The sequence below is a fragment of the Diutina rugosa genome (genome assembly GCF_008704595.1).
Source record: "Diutina rugosa strain CBS 613 chromosome Unknown scaffold6_size315584, whole genome shotgun sequence".
NCBI lineage: Eukaryota > Fungi > Ascomycota > Pichiomycetes > Serinales > Debaryomycetaceae > Diutina > Diutina rugosa.
The window spans coordinates 230,278-243,241 of record NW_022995116.1 but is presented as its reverse complement, the minus strand read 5'-3'; the positions used below and the strand labels follow the sequence as shown (position 1 = coordinate 243,241).

General features: G+C 49.6%; 7 protein-coding genes across 7 annotated transcripts; 4 read left to right on the top strand and 3 right to left on the bottom strand. All coding sequences in view use genetic code 12, as the record gives it.

Moving 5' to 3' along the window:
• Positions 1–292: 292 nt before the first annotated feature.
• Positions 293–2,872, top strand: PLC1 (phosphatidylinositol phospholipase C; the record flags this gene model as incomplete). The annotated part of the gene is made up of 1 exon (XM_034154927.1): positions 293–2,872. One exon carries the CDS (start codon positions 293–295, stop codon positions 2,870–2,872), a length of 2,580 nt encoding a protein of 859 aa, XP_034012986.1.
• Positions 2,873–3,385: 513 nt separating this feature from the next.
• Positions 3,386–4,099, top strand: DIURU_002291 (uncharacterized protein; the record flags this gene model as incomplete). The annotated part of the gene is made up of 1 exon (XM_034154926.1): positions 3,386–4,099. One exon carries the CDS (start codon positions 3,386–3,388, stop codon positions 4,097–4,099), a length of 714 nt encoding a protein of 237 aa, XP_034012985.1.
• A 330-nt stretch (positions 4,100–4,429) lies between these two features.
• HAP5 (Hap5p) lies at positions 4,430–5,269 on the top strand (the record flags this gene model as incomplete). The annotated part of the gene is made up of 1 exon (XM_034154925.1): positions 4,430–5,269. One exon carries the CDS (start codon positions 4,430–4,432, stop codon positions 5,267–5,269), a length of 840 nt encoding a protein of 279 aa, XP_034012984.1.
• A 580-nt stretch (positions 5,270–5,849) lies between these two features.
• On the top strand, positions 5,850–6,497 carry DIURU_002289 (uncharacterized protein; the record flags this gene model as incomplete). The annotated part of the gene is made up of 1 exon (XM_034154923.1): positions 5,850–6,497. One exon carries the CDS (start codon positions 5,850–5,852, stop codon positions 6,495–6,497), a length of 648 nt encoding a protein of 215 aa, XP_034012983.1.
• A 144-nt stretch (positions 6,498–6,641) lies between these two features.
• DIURU_002288 (uncharacterized protein) lies at positions 6,642–7,454 on the bottom strand (the record flags this gene model as incomplete). The annotated part of the gene is made up of 1 exon (XM_034154922.1): positions 6,642–7,454. One exon carries the CDS (start codon positions 7,452–7,454, stop codon positions 6,642–6,644), a length of 813 nt encoding a protein of 270 aa, XP_034012982.1.
• Positions 7,455–8,636: 1,182 nt separating this feature from the next.
• On the bottom strand, positions 8,637–9,491 carry DIURU_002287 (uncharacterized protein; the record flags this gene model as incomplete). The annotated part of the gene is made up of 1 exon (XM_034154921.1): positions 8,637–9,491. One exon carries the CDS (start codon positions 9,489–9,491, stop codon positions 8,637–8,639), a length of 855 nt encoding a protein of 284 aa, XP_034012981.1.
• A 1,465-nt stretch (positions 9,492–10,956) lies between these two features.
• On the bottom strand, positions 10,957–12,252 carry DIURU_002286 (uncharacterized protein; the record flags this gene model as incomplete). Its single annotated transcript, XM_034154920.1, has 1 exon — positions 10,957–12,252. One exon carries the CDS (start codon positions 12,250–12,252, stop codon positions 10,957–10,959), a length of 1,296 nt encoding a protein of 431 aa, XP_034012980.1.
• Positions 12,253–12,964: the final 712 nt, after the last annotated feature.

Sequence of the window (12,964 nt, the reverse complement as noted above, 5' to 3'; positions counted from 1 at the left end):
CGACTTCCTACCTTTTGTGGATGCAAATTTTGACACAATAGCCTCACCAACTACTAAAACAATCACCAATCAAAAATACAACCAATCAGTTGTTATCTCAAAATTACGTTGTGCTTCTCCTCGTTGCCTCCTCTGCTTCCTCGGACCCCCCCTTTTGGGTTCACGGTGAGGCGCACGCGGCGGGATGTGATCGCCCCACCCTCAGCCTCGCTCATTTATATTACCACCTCGATAGCGCCACTAGCGCCACCTGTCCACCGATTGTAGGTCCCAGGTGCCTACCTCCTCCCATATGGACCACCCACCTTTTCTCCGGGAGCGGCTGCCTTCAGATTTGGCCTACTACTCCCCTCAACTCCGAGCACCCCCAGTGCGCCCACTGCCAGCATCTACAGCCCCCACCAGCACCAATGGCAACCCAAACTCACTGGTAAAATCACGTCCAGTGTCACCTTTACTGAGTGAAGAGCTGCTAGAGCTTCCTCCAGTGTCAGTACCAGCATCGCTCGCTACGAGAGGTATACTGTGCCTTAAGATCTCCCACAAGTCACGCAAGCGGGTCACTCTTCGAATTGATCGATCTCGATTTGTCTTCTCATGGCAGCAGGCACAGTGGAAGCCGCTGAAGTTGATTGGGGCGCTGAAAGTACACGAGATCAGCGTTCACGATGTCCGCCAGGTTATCCACAGAGCCGACGCCGCTATCTACCGTGAAGAGCACAATTTGAGTAACGACATTGAGTCTCGGTGGATTACGATTCGCTACTTCCATAGGCGCAAAGCTCGGGCCAAACTGTTACACATTGTTGCTGATACTGACACTGATGCTGACGCCATCTATACTGCGCTCCAGCAGCTTCAAGCTATCCATGACCAGCTTAGTCAGAACTTGTTGCTTCCCGATAATGGGCACGAGTGTGCTCTCGCCAAACACTACCAGGCTGACTTGGCAGTGTTGGTGACTTCACCTACGAGTGATCTGCTTGCGCCTAAAGCCAGCGAACGTCTATCATTTGACCGCATCTGCCAGTACGCAGACCTGCTTAATATCAACTTACCTCCGCAAACGCTCCGCCCGGTGTACGATAAAGTTGCTGGTGACCCCACGCGTGGTTTAACTATCGCTGAATTCAAACAATTTGTCGCTGTCCTCAAACGGCGACCAGATATCCATCAACTATTCACGTCGCTTACAGCTTCCAAGAGTCTTCTGCGCGATGAATTTGCCCATTTCGTCAATGACATCCAACACGAGCATCTACACCCTGATCGCATCACACGGATGTATAACAGATTTGCCGTTGACGGTGTGTTTGGCGAAGACTCACTTAATGAGTTCCTCCTTTCTCGGTATCTGAAACCGTTGGCAATTGTTGATGCTGGAGAGACGCCCTACTACTCCCACCCATTGAACGAGTACTACATCTCGTCGTCACACAATACCTACCTTATGGGACGCCAAGTAGTAGGTGATTCGTCGATTGAAGCCTACATCAGAGCCTTACAACGTGGGTGTAAGTGTGTTGAGATTGATATATGGGACCCCCCGCTGGACGGGGACGAGGAACCCATTGTCAGTCACGGACGCACATTCACTACCCTCATCAGTCTTCTGAACGTGTTGAGGACAATAAGACAGTATGCGTTTGTGACGCTGCCATGGCCGCTCATTTTATCGTTGGAAGTCCATTGTCTGGTCAACCGTCAGGTGAAAGTGGCTGAGCTTATACATGATATCTTGGATGAACTTTTGGTGTCGAAACCGATCGTGGAGGACCTGGTGGTGCTTCCGAGTCCTATGGATTTGAAACACAAGATCCTCATCAAAGTTAAGAAAGGGACGATATCAGAGAAGCTTTCTGAACAACCAGCTCACTCGTTACCGCCAACATCACCAGCAGAAGGGTCGTCGTTCTTCAGCATGTTTTCTACCAGTGATTCCGTTACCACCAGTTCGTTCAGTGAGGATGGAACCTCAGATACGCGGCGGTCGTCGACCGGAAGTCTCTTCCGGCGTAACCGCAAAACTAAAGTGAAAATTGACCACCGCCTAGGGCTGCTTGGCGTCTACTTACTGGGGCTTAAGTTCACCAACTTCTCTCTTCCTGAATCCAAGACATTCAACCATTGCTTTTCCCTTTCGGAAAAGAGCTTTGACAATATGCTAAAGGATGACGAGAAACGATATGCAATAGACAAACACAACCGCAAGTACTTCATGCGCATCTACCCGTCGCAGATGAGAGTGAAGCTGCTGAACTTCATACCCATACGATACTGGGCCCACGGAGCCCAAATGGTAGCCACCAATTGGCAAACCTACGACGCTGGCCAGCAAATCAACGAGCTGTTATTTGCGGCTGCTAACCACCAAGGGTACGTGCTCAAGCCAGACTCGTTGCGCAAACCCCTCCTCAAGTCATCGAAGATTGTCATCACACGTCAACCGACGATGCAAACGGTGAAGCTCAGACTCATGGTAATTGGAGCTCATCACTTGGTTCGGCTGAGAGAGACTGCCACCTCGAACCCTTACGTGACATTAGAGGTGTTTGGTGGTGAAGTGAGACCTGATTGCGAGCTTTTACGTACGGCGATCGTCCATAATAATGGGTTTAACCCGTTGTGGAACCAACGGTTTGAAGTCGACATCGACACCGTGTACCCTCAGTTTGTGTTTATCCGTCTTCTGGTGGTCAACAGCGACGGTGACCACTTGATGGGCCAAACAATGATGAACCTCTCGCATATGAAACGGGGGTTCCGCTACCTTCTGCTCTGTGATGGTCTTGGTGAGGAGCTATTGCACTCGCGCTTGTTTATTCGGTTACACTCGGTGTTGCCGCTGGTCCAGTCTTTCACCAAGGGATGACCTTTGAGAGGGTCACAGACCACCAGCTCCAGATCCACAGCGATCGAGGCGTGCTAAGTGCCCAACAGTTGCTCGTTACTCTCTTGGATCATCAATAACAATGAAGCCTTGTGGAGTCGATTGAGAGCCATACCAACTAATGATAAAATAAAACCGAAATGAATCATTATCACATTGAGCCAAAGGCAACACCCCCGCAAATAAGCTTTGTTGGTCAACGTCATATCATTCGTGAATGCACTCAATTCCATAAGTCTATCGCCTGCATCAACTCACATAGTATATAAACACAGCATATTCCTCACTTTCTGTTGGCATGCTGGTGCAGTACCGTCCTCGGTCTTTCGAGACCGTGCATTCGCCAAGCCGTGCCTTGAAACATCACTTGACTCCCACCTAATCAGCATTTAGCCGCACGACCCCCCAGCCATGGAGATCGTAATCTCATATACTTAATTAGTGGATACGAACTCCCGATTGAATACATACTGTTTACCCCAATAACTTCTGACCATGAACAGCTCCTTACCGGCGGGGTCATCCGACCCTCGAGCCGATTCTGGCCATAACTTTAACGTCCATACTATGTCTGAACCCCCAAGTAAACCACAACTTGAAAACAGCATCGAAATCAAATACCACCATCCCTCGACGATAATGGCTTCGCCTCAGTTGCAACGGTTCCTAGGTCAATGCACTCAAACCGAACAGGCGCTGGTGGAGGTTGCATTGCACACTACATTGGCAAAGGCGATAACGAGAGACATCCAGATAAGATCTGTTTTTATTGATATTGCCAGCAGACTCATCAGACCAATGGTGTATGCTACTGCCAAGGAGAAGAACACCGCGATCGAGCTGATCAAGGGGTGTGGTGAGGTGTGGGAACAGGAGTATGAAAAGATAAAAAGTGAATGGGTATTGGAATTGGTGGTTGCCCTTGGAGGTTCGAAACAAAACTTACTTGATGACGAGAGAGATCGACAAAAGGCATTGAACGAAAGAGCCTACCTCCGGATTGAGCAAATATTAAGCTCCCTCGTGGGGTTCCACGACAAACACCGGAAAACGCTTGAATCGGGCATAAAGCAATATCAGTTCGTCTGGGACGCAATCAATGCTGGTTTCGCTGATATGATGAACGAGAGTATAATGGAATTGGCGAAAACACTCCACCGTGAGCTGCTACAGCGGGCTTTGTCTGAGATCCTGCTTCCCCCATTGTAATGAACGCATCCATGTCTTAATTCAAGCCGTTTTGGTGAAAGCTCCCTAATTTTAATGAGTGGTAACGAAGACCAAACACACGCTTCAAAGTGAGGGCCCTGGCTCTAAGACGTAACTTTAGTGATGTAATGTCAAACATGATTCCCTTGACCAAACAAGTTGAGCTAGGCGTAAGTGCAATACTAAAATGGGAAACAAATTTTCTTCTACAATTATTTATCGGTCACATCATTGTTTTGTAGCAGATCGTAGCGCCGTGTCGCGGTGCGCATGGTAGCGCCGCCAGGCGCGATGAAAAAGTGCCTGAACCCCGATAACGGATTTTCCACCATGGAGTACGAGTACGCCGAGGACCCGTCCCAGGCGCCCGAGACGACCTCTGAGGGCGTGACACCGGCGCCGCCGATTGTCGATGAGGAAGAGCTCATAGCTGCTGCTGCGGCCGCCGAAGCAGCCGCCGCCGCCGGCCAGCCTGGGGGCGCCTTCCAAAACGTCGGCCAGGGTCTTAAGGGCAAGTACCGCGATATGATGATGCAGTACTGGCAGGAAACGATCAACCTGATTGAACACGACGACCACGACTTCAAGAACCACCAGCTCCCGCTTGCCCGGATCAAAAAAGTTATGAAGACCGACGAAGACGTGCGTATGATCAGCGCCGAGGCGCCCATCCTCTTTGCCAAAGGATGTGACATTTTTATCACTGAGCTCACAATGAGAGCGTGGATCCACGCCGAGGAAAACAAGCGGCGAACGCTTCAGAAGCTGGATATCGCCGCGGCGCTCACCAAGCTGGATATGTTTGACTTCTTGATCGACGTGGTGCCGCGAGAGGAAGAAAAACCTAAGAAGTACCCGCTGGCACCGGCGCCTTCGGGGCGCTATTACGACGGCTACGACTACCAACAACAAGGAGCAGCGCTGCTTCCAGCGGGGGCGCTGACAGGAGCCCCGACAGCGGCGCCACCCCCCGGTGACGGTGCCCTTGACGACAACGGTGCCCCTCCCGACCCCACTATTGCTGCCCCGCCACCAAACACGATGGCGCCGCTTGACGAGTCTCACGACCCAACGCTCCACCAGGATCAGGTCGAGCGCGGCGACACCGCCATCAAAAAAGAAGTGTATGAGGAGTACGCCGAGCCCGGGTACGATCAGGAGTACCAGTAACGATTTTATGTATTATATAATGCTAGTTAAAAATGTATTAGTTAAAAGTTAAGAGTGTTGTACTTGGTTTTAAATGTATCATCGAGAAGGTTAATTCGTGGTGCTTTATTTCAAACTCTTTAATACATCATTTACAAATGGGTTTGTTTTTTTGTATAAAATGCTTTCTAAGAGTTTATCCGTTCGAGGGTTAGCGGCTAGCGGGTGCGCTTTAATGCCCGTGTGATATGACTCGGACATAGGCGGTGATTCACACGTAGGGGTAAGAATGAGTCACCAGAGGTCTAAGACCCAGGTCTTCGTTAAACACTGCTTCTAGAACCAGTTATCGAATAAGACAATAACGGTTTGACTCGGGATCATCTTGGCATGTTCACTATAATTGTAACTTTTGACTTGCCTTTGTGTCAATAAGAGCTTCACTTGCACGGTGGGGAGGAAAGAGTTACCCTTTTAGGACGGTGCGAAGCCGCACCATTATCGCCGGAGTCATCAGCGCTGACAAATTGCCCGTAGGTAACTGGCACCACATATATATACATATTCACAGCTCTGGCATCCCAAAGTCAATACCCCCCAGATGTATATCCCAAAAAAGTACGCAGAAGACGACTGGGACCAGGCCCAGGCCCTCATCAAGCACTACCCGTTGGCCACGGTGGTGTCCTCGGACTTACAAGCAAACCATTTCCCTTTCCATTTGGAACATAGAGACGGTAAGGACTATCTCATTGCCCACATTGCTCGTGCTAATCCTCAGCGGCCACAGTTAGAATCGGGAGAACCGGTATTGGTGATTTTCAAGAGTGACGACGCCTATATCACCCCGCTGTATTACCCTTCGAAAAAGGAGACTCACAAAGTGGTACCCACCTGGTGCTTTGGTGCCGTCCACATTAAGGGTATTCCCAAAGTGATTGATCTGGAGGAATTCTTAAGCCATGCTCTTGAAAGTTTAACCAACCAGGAAGAACACGACCGCCAAGTGCCGTGGAAAGTGAGTGATGCTCCGGAGTCATACACCAAGATCATGAAGAAAGCGATCATCGGGCTTGAGATCGAGATTTCTAGCTGGGAAGCCAAATTCAAGTTTGACCAGGACCGCCGGCCCGCTGACGTCGAAGGGGTGGTAGAGGGGCTTAAACAGGATGACAAGCAGCCAATGCTGGAGCTCGTGCAACAGACGTACACCCGCAAAGTGGAGAGAGCGGCGAAAGAGGCAAAATAATGAAGGATCTCTCTATTAACCTGAAGAAAAAAGTAGTAAATCATGACACTGCTAAACCGTAATCTCGTCGATGTAAAGTAATAGTTTTCTTGTAAGGCAGGAAGCGTCTGCAACCGTTAATGAGGCAGAAAGTACTTGCAACCATTAGTAAGGCTGGAAGCGGCCCCGACCACGAGGAGCCCCGCCGCGACCACCACGGCCGCCTCTCATGGCGCCGCGACCGCCACGGAAGCCGCCACGTCCACCACGACCACCACGACCGCCGCGACCAACACCACTAAGACCAGGGATATTGGTGCGCTTGGCGCTCACCTTAAGCTGGCGGTCGTTCAACATGTGCCCGTCGAGCTCCAGCACCGCGCGCGGCACCAGCAGGGTGTCGACGAACTCGAGGTAGGCGAACCCCTTGGGCATCCCCGTCACCTTGTTCGTCATGATCGTCACCCGCTGCACCTGGCCCGCGGCGGAGAAGACGTCCAGCAACTGCGCCGGGGTCACCGCGTAGTCGACGTTGCCGATGTAGATCAGCCGCGAGTCGATGTCGCGCTTCTCGTCGTCGTTGATGGCGTCGACTTTGCCCTGGTCCATTTGCTGTTGCGTTTGGCTGAGCTTCTCGATCTCGGCGTCGGCGGCGGCGAGCTGTTGTTGCTGGTGGTCGGCCGACGGTTGCTGGTTAAGTGGCGGGAACGACAGCTGCGGTTGTTGTGGTGGTTGCTGGTGTTGCTGTTGTTGTTGTTGTGATTGGAGATTGGCTTCGTGAAACGCCAGTTGGGGGCCAAACCCCAACTGGTGGGGTGCCAGCGACTGGAACACCAGCTGGGCCGGCGGCGCCTGTTGCGGGGGGAATACCAGTTGCGGCTGTCCCGCCAGCTGCGGCTGGGTAAGGTGGGCAAACTGCGGCTGGCTGTCGTCGCCCAACGCCATCGCCAGATCCTTGCTCATAGGGTTGTCTGACATGATGTGGTTCCAGCCAGGGTGCGATCGATGAGAAAACGCGGGCGCGACGAGCGTCGAGACGAGTCCACTGAAGGTGAAAGTGGAAACTAAGTTTTGAGTGATGTTTCATGATATTGAAATTGAACCAAAGTTATGTTGTACCGTAAGATTTGTTCTCTTTCTTCACAAGTCAATGGCAACCAAAAATGGTAAATCAGGATACAAGGCTTTACTGGTACGCTGGTACGGCTGCGAAGCTTTAGCTCTACACGTTTAGCCAAAGTAAAATTGATACAAATGTATGAAGGATTATTTTGAACCAATTCGTCGTATCTATCATCGATGCCATTGTGGGCTGTGTGTACAAGATTTCATTGTCAGTGTCTCCGCCAACAAGACGTAATGATAGAGATATATATGACCGTGAACAGGCTTACTTCAGTAGTGTTCGTTTTGGCTTGCCAAAGGCCCGTCTACAAAATCTACTCGGCACACGATTCCCAGTTCAACTTTCATCCTCCAGACTCTAAAAAGGCTGGCTTCCAGTGGGTCCATGATATATAGACCCTGCGTTCAAAGATAGCGCTGGCCACTTCTCCGTTGCTTCGCCGACTCGCTGAAGACTATTAAGAAAATGGCAGCGATACCTCGAGCTTAATAGACACGACAATCTGTAATGAATCTATAATGTGGAAAAAAAGGTCTTGGTTGAGTTTTGACGAATTAGTTTGAACATGGGACAACCTGCTTGTTATATCAGCAAATGCCAACAACTGGGGAAGCAGCAGTGAATGTGGCGTGGTATTATTGATGGCATCAGATCTAGCCTAGGCAGTTTGTGGTGAGCAATTGGTATCCAACAGAAGCAAGCGTCATAGGAGTGGTGGAGTCAAAAACTACCGTGTTCTTTAAGGGCTCAATTCGTATGTGCTAACGTTGAAGTCGCCTTTATGATGCTCTCCTTGAGTTGCCGTTGGCTAATCTAATTTCGACAGAATCCCTTTACCTCGGAGCACCTGATTATGTCGATATGGTGATGTTTCTTCGAACCTGTGGTAAGGCCCTCCTCACATGCTTTGTAGACTTAATAATCGCAAGGGTTGTGTTATTTGGTAGCATCCACATCAGTAAGTTTTGTTGCCGTTATCATTCGATATAGTCGATATATATACGCTCTTTGTAACATGGACCACACCTGTGTGTTCACATTCCATGATACTTCATGAGCGGCTGGTCGCAGGCAGTCATCATCGCACCTCGGCGGATATTTGCATATTTGCGCCGTACGTATGTATCATCATTTAAGCGAGTTCGCAAGATTTCCATCGATGAGGTAGTAGTGTCAAGCTTGCGCTTCCTTTGTTCGAGTAAATATTCCTTAAGATTCTTCTGGTCTGCCGCTATCGTTGTACCTTTCGGGTATTCCGCCACTATGTCTTCTGGGAAATATAACACTGTGTGATTCCACCATTGGGCGCGTTGTTCGTCCGTCAATACATACGTGTCCATTTCAGAAAGAATGTAGTCAAGGTAAATGATGCAATCACTGAAGTTGGATTCATTTCTGTTGGGCTTGTTATGTCTGTTGATTTCACATAACCATTTTGCAGGAAGCAAGTCATTCGACTGTTGCGTCTTTTTCACAGGAATATTTGTGTTTTTGATTGACGGAGCGGAAACGTTCAAAGCAGTATCCAAATCAATTTCAGTATTACCATTGACTTCACTGTAGTAGTCTGGCTTTATCACATTTCGCCTCTGAGGTTCTGTTAACCAAGGTACAACACGATTAGCAGGAGATTCAGGACTATCAGGAGTAGCAGGGTTGGCAGGAGAAGCATCGGGAGGGCATAACTTTGCAACTAATTCATCAAATTTAGCTTCCAAGCGTGCTTCCAAGCGTGCTTCCAATCGTGCAAAGCGGTCATCGATTTGTTTGTCACGATCAGTTGCAAAATTTGCACCATGTTGAGAATCGGATCCACCGGCATTCTCTGTAGAACTGGAAAGGTTCTCATATTGGTTCTCCGACTTGCGGTCAGATTGTTCGGGGGGCATTCTGTAGTGTAGGTACAGTAATCCGAGGAGTGTTAAGCAAAGGCTTAAAGGTAACAAATGTAGTACTAAAAGTATAAAGGTAGATAAAGATAGATTCAGATTCATAGTAGATTTCCCCTTATACATGGGTTGCTGTCAACATGTATATGCAGTCCAGGGGTAAGCGCCACAGTGTGGTTATAAACCGAATAGTGATTTGGCTCTGGCAAATGATGTGCAGTGGAAACACGGTGCCACAACACATAATACACATGATAACTACTCTCGCGTAATGAGTATAGCCACTTGTACAACTCACTCTTCGTTGAAATTGCCTCCAATGTCCGTTGTCAAATTAGGTTTCGCCTTTGCCTGCAGATATACGGGGCGACGGCAGATGTTTGGAGGACGGTGATGAGGCGGGGGGCATCAGTGTACGCATCCCGTAAGTGGTCGTGCCACGCTGAATTGACTGTATGGGTCAGGAACGTACGTCGCCAAGATATTTTCCGCACAAAGGAGCTCAAACCATTCACCCATGAGACGCAACACGCTCGATAGGCATTCCAACAATGGCGTCACATCAGTACGGGGCCCGCCCCAGTGGTGGCATTGACGACGTACGCTGTTTGTTAAGGTTCTATCAAATTGGCCTGGACACGCCATCGTTCCACTCGCCCCCGTCGGGAGAGATGCCGTTTACATCGGCTACATGCAGCTACTCGATGATGCACGATGCGCTCGAACAAAGGAAAAAAAAAAAGAAAATGGAAAAGGCCGCCGGCTAATCCTGTATTTGTTGGTGCCAGTCGACAACAGGTGGTCATTGACTAGGCCTGCCTGGCAACGATGTAGTATTGGCAATCCGGCGTATGCTGGCGGTGTGGGGTGAGCAGTAGTGACCTCAGCTCCCTCCCTTGTCCAGCTAGCCACGTGTGAAAACATTTTCTGGCGTCGACCAATATTCGCGTGGGGTCGATTACGCTGTGCGCGTCTCATTTATGCATTCCGACGAACGTAACCAACTTGACTGGCAGTGGTATCGTCATGTGTTGAAGTAGACTGGGGTGCCAAAACTACAGGAAAAGGGAGGAAAAAGGGCAGGTGGTAAGCCGTACAACGACTTGTCTTGAAAACACATTGGAAGTGGACTCATTCTGGCTACCACTATAACGCCATCGAAGTGTGCAACCGCCGCATTCGACGCCTGCCTGAGACGATGGGAAGTGAGGCGGGGCGCAGCAGCCCCCCAATGAACTGCCACGACCAACCTATTTGGGGCGCTCATTTTCGTGAACCGCACTGAGGGAAAACCGCTGTAGTTTTTATCGTTGGGTCATATCACCCATGGTCAATGCGTTAGAACCACAATGACACACCAAGACCTACATAAAAAGTTAAACGAAGTCGTAATATTTCACTATATTACCTATGATACTCAAATTGCTCTTAAAATTAATTACCGAAAGACGCTGAACCGAGTTGGCTAGACTGAGCTGCCTTCGTCGGGTGCGGAAAAGGGAAAGGGGGGGATGGGGATAGTACCACCATCAGTGATTTTCTCACCATGCATCGCGCCGCCAAGCACGATTGTATGCTCTGGGCAATCATCATAAAGCTTCGGGACGTCCTTGAAGCATTCCAAGAGCGATTCCTTCACAACAGGGACGTTGAAGAGCCCACCCAAGATCACAGCAGCAAAGAGGTCCAGTTTCTTGTGCTTGTCACTAGAGGCCAGGTGTTCGTCTTCAAACTGCTCGTTCACCTTCTCAATGATACGTCTGGACGCCTTTTGACAAACTTCTTCATACTTTTTTTTCAAAACTTTACCCATAAAGGTACGTTTGTGCAACGTCACCTCGACATGGTGGGTATCCTTCTTTGCTAACTTTTTCTTGCCACTGTTCAAGATGTTCAATAATCTCCGCCGGACGAACTGCTTGTCGCGATGAAGCTGCAATCTGTTCTCCCTCTTTACCTCTTCCCCCCCTTTCTTTTCCGTGGCCTTCTTGGGCGTAGTTTTCGAAAGCCCTTTCAACAGCAAAGGGTCGTCATTCAATTTGTCCCAAATCGCCGTCTGCACACCGGGAGCGAGGGTTTCAAGCAATCGTTCATCCACATCATTGCCACATAATTTCTCGTCGTGCAAGACGAACTCCTCGACGTACATGTCGTGATCCTTGATCCGCACAAGCGACATCGTGAGCGTTTGCCCAACGTGGACCACGGCCACAAGCCTGTCCCCTAAGCCCTTGTCCAATCCATGAGCAATGACAGCAAGCTCCAGCTCGCGCATCGGCTTCACATTGAGATCACACAGCATAGCGGATCTAACAATAGATTCGACTTCGTCGTCAGAAGCGTTATCGGGAACAGCAATCACAGCATCAGTTGCAGGCGTATGACAGAGGGTCTTTGCCTTTTGCGTCACTGCACCTAACAGACGTGCTTCAAGTTCCGGGATGGTCCATTCGCGTACTGAACCGCCCAAAGCCAAGGGAATGCTCAAGCCTTCGGGACCTTTGTTAATAAGGTGAGGGAAGTTATGCTTGGGTCCCATCATTGACTTCCAGAACTCCGGGTTCTTGAATTGCTTGAGGTTGAAAACAACTTGCTCGGGTAATCTACCGGAGTGCAGAATAGCTTCATGGCCGTGTACCCACTTTCTATTGTTCAATCCAATAGCAGATGGTTGCTCGTAGAATACAACATACGCGCCGGATTTGCGCACAGCGCCTCGCAAGGATGAGGATCCGGGGTCCACTCCGATTACCAAACCCATACTAAGATACTTCTAGAAGAAAAAAACTTTTCAGGAGAACTTGCTTATATAAAGCTGGGAGAGCACGGAAGCAAAAAATGAGGGCGACGTGGGTATTATTGGATTGTGTGAGGAGAATGAATTGTATACAGGTACCCGAGACCGGTGCGCTTAATGCAGACGCACGCCCCCTGGGCAACAAAGTAAACCCAGGGCACACTCACAATGTTGGCGGTGACATGGGAACGCTTTTTCGGCGCCTCCGCCCACTCTAGTCTAATGAGGCGTCTTTGAGTGTCTAGACCTTGTGGTCACGCAATCCACTGCAACCAGCCACCCCTTTTTTTTAGGCAATTTTTCACGTCATCTTGTGATAGATGCAATCTCAAATGTGCGCACTGAGATCCTTGGGACGTTAGTCGATCGTTTGGTGCCGATTTACGGGGAAGGGCTACAATGGTCGCATCTGGTTAGCGGTCGTTGGTCTGCATTAGATGGAAGCTTAAAATGGCTGGCTGCTGAGTATCGTCGAATGAGGTGAATTATTATTTCAAAGAACAAGGCGTGCCCGGTTGAGACTCTTGATTGAGGTTGCGACCAGCTAGACGGTGACCGTATCTGGTAGTGCTGACGATGCACTAATTTAAGGCATGGGTTATGCGCACGCAATTCTGCGCATAGCGCTGTCTTGTCAACCCGCGGAGATGACGATGGAGAAAATTTTTAAAAAAAA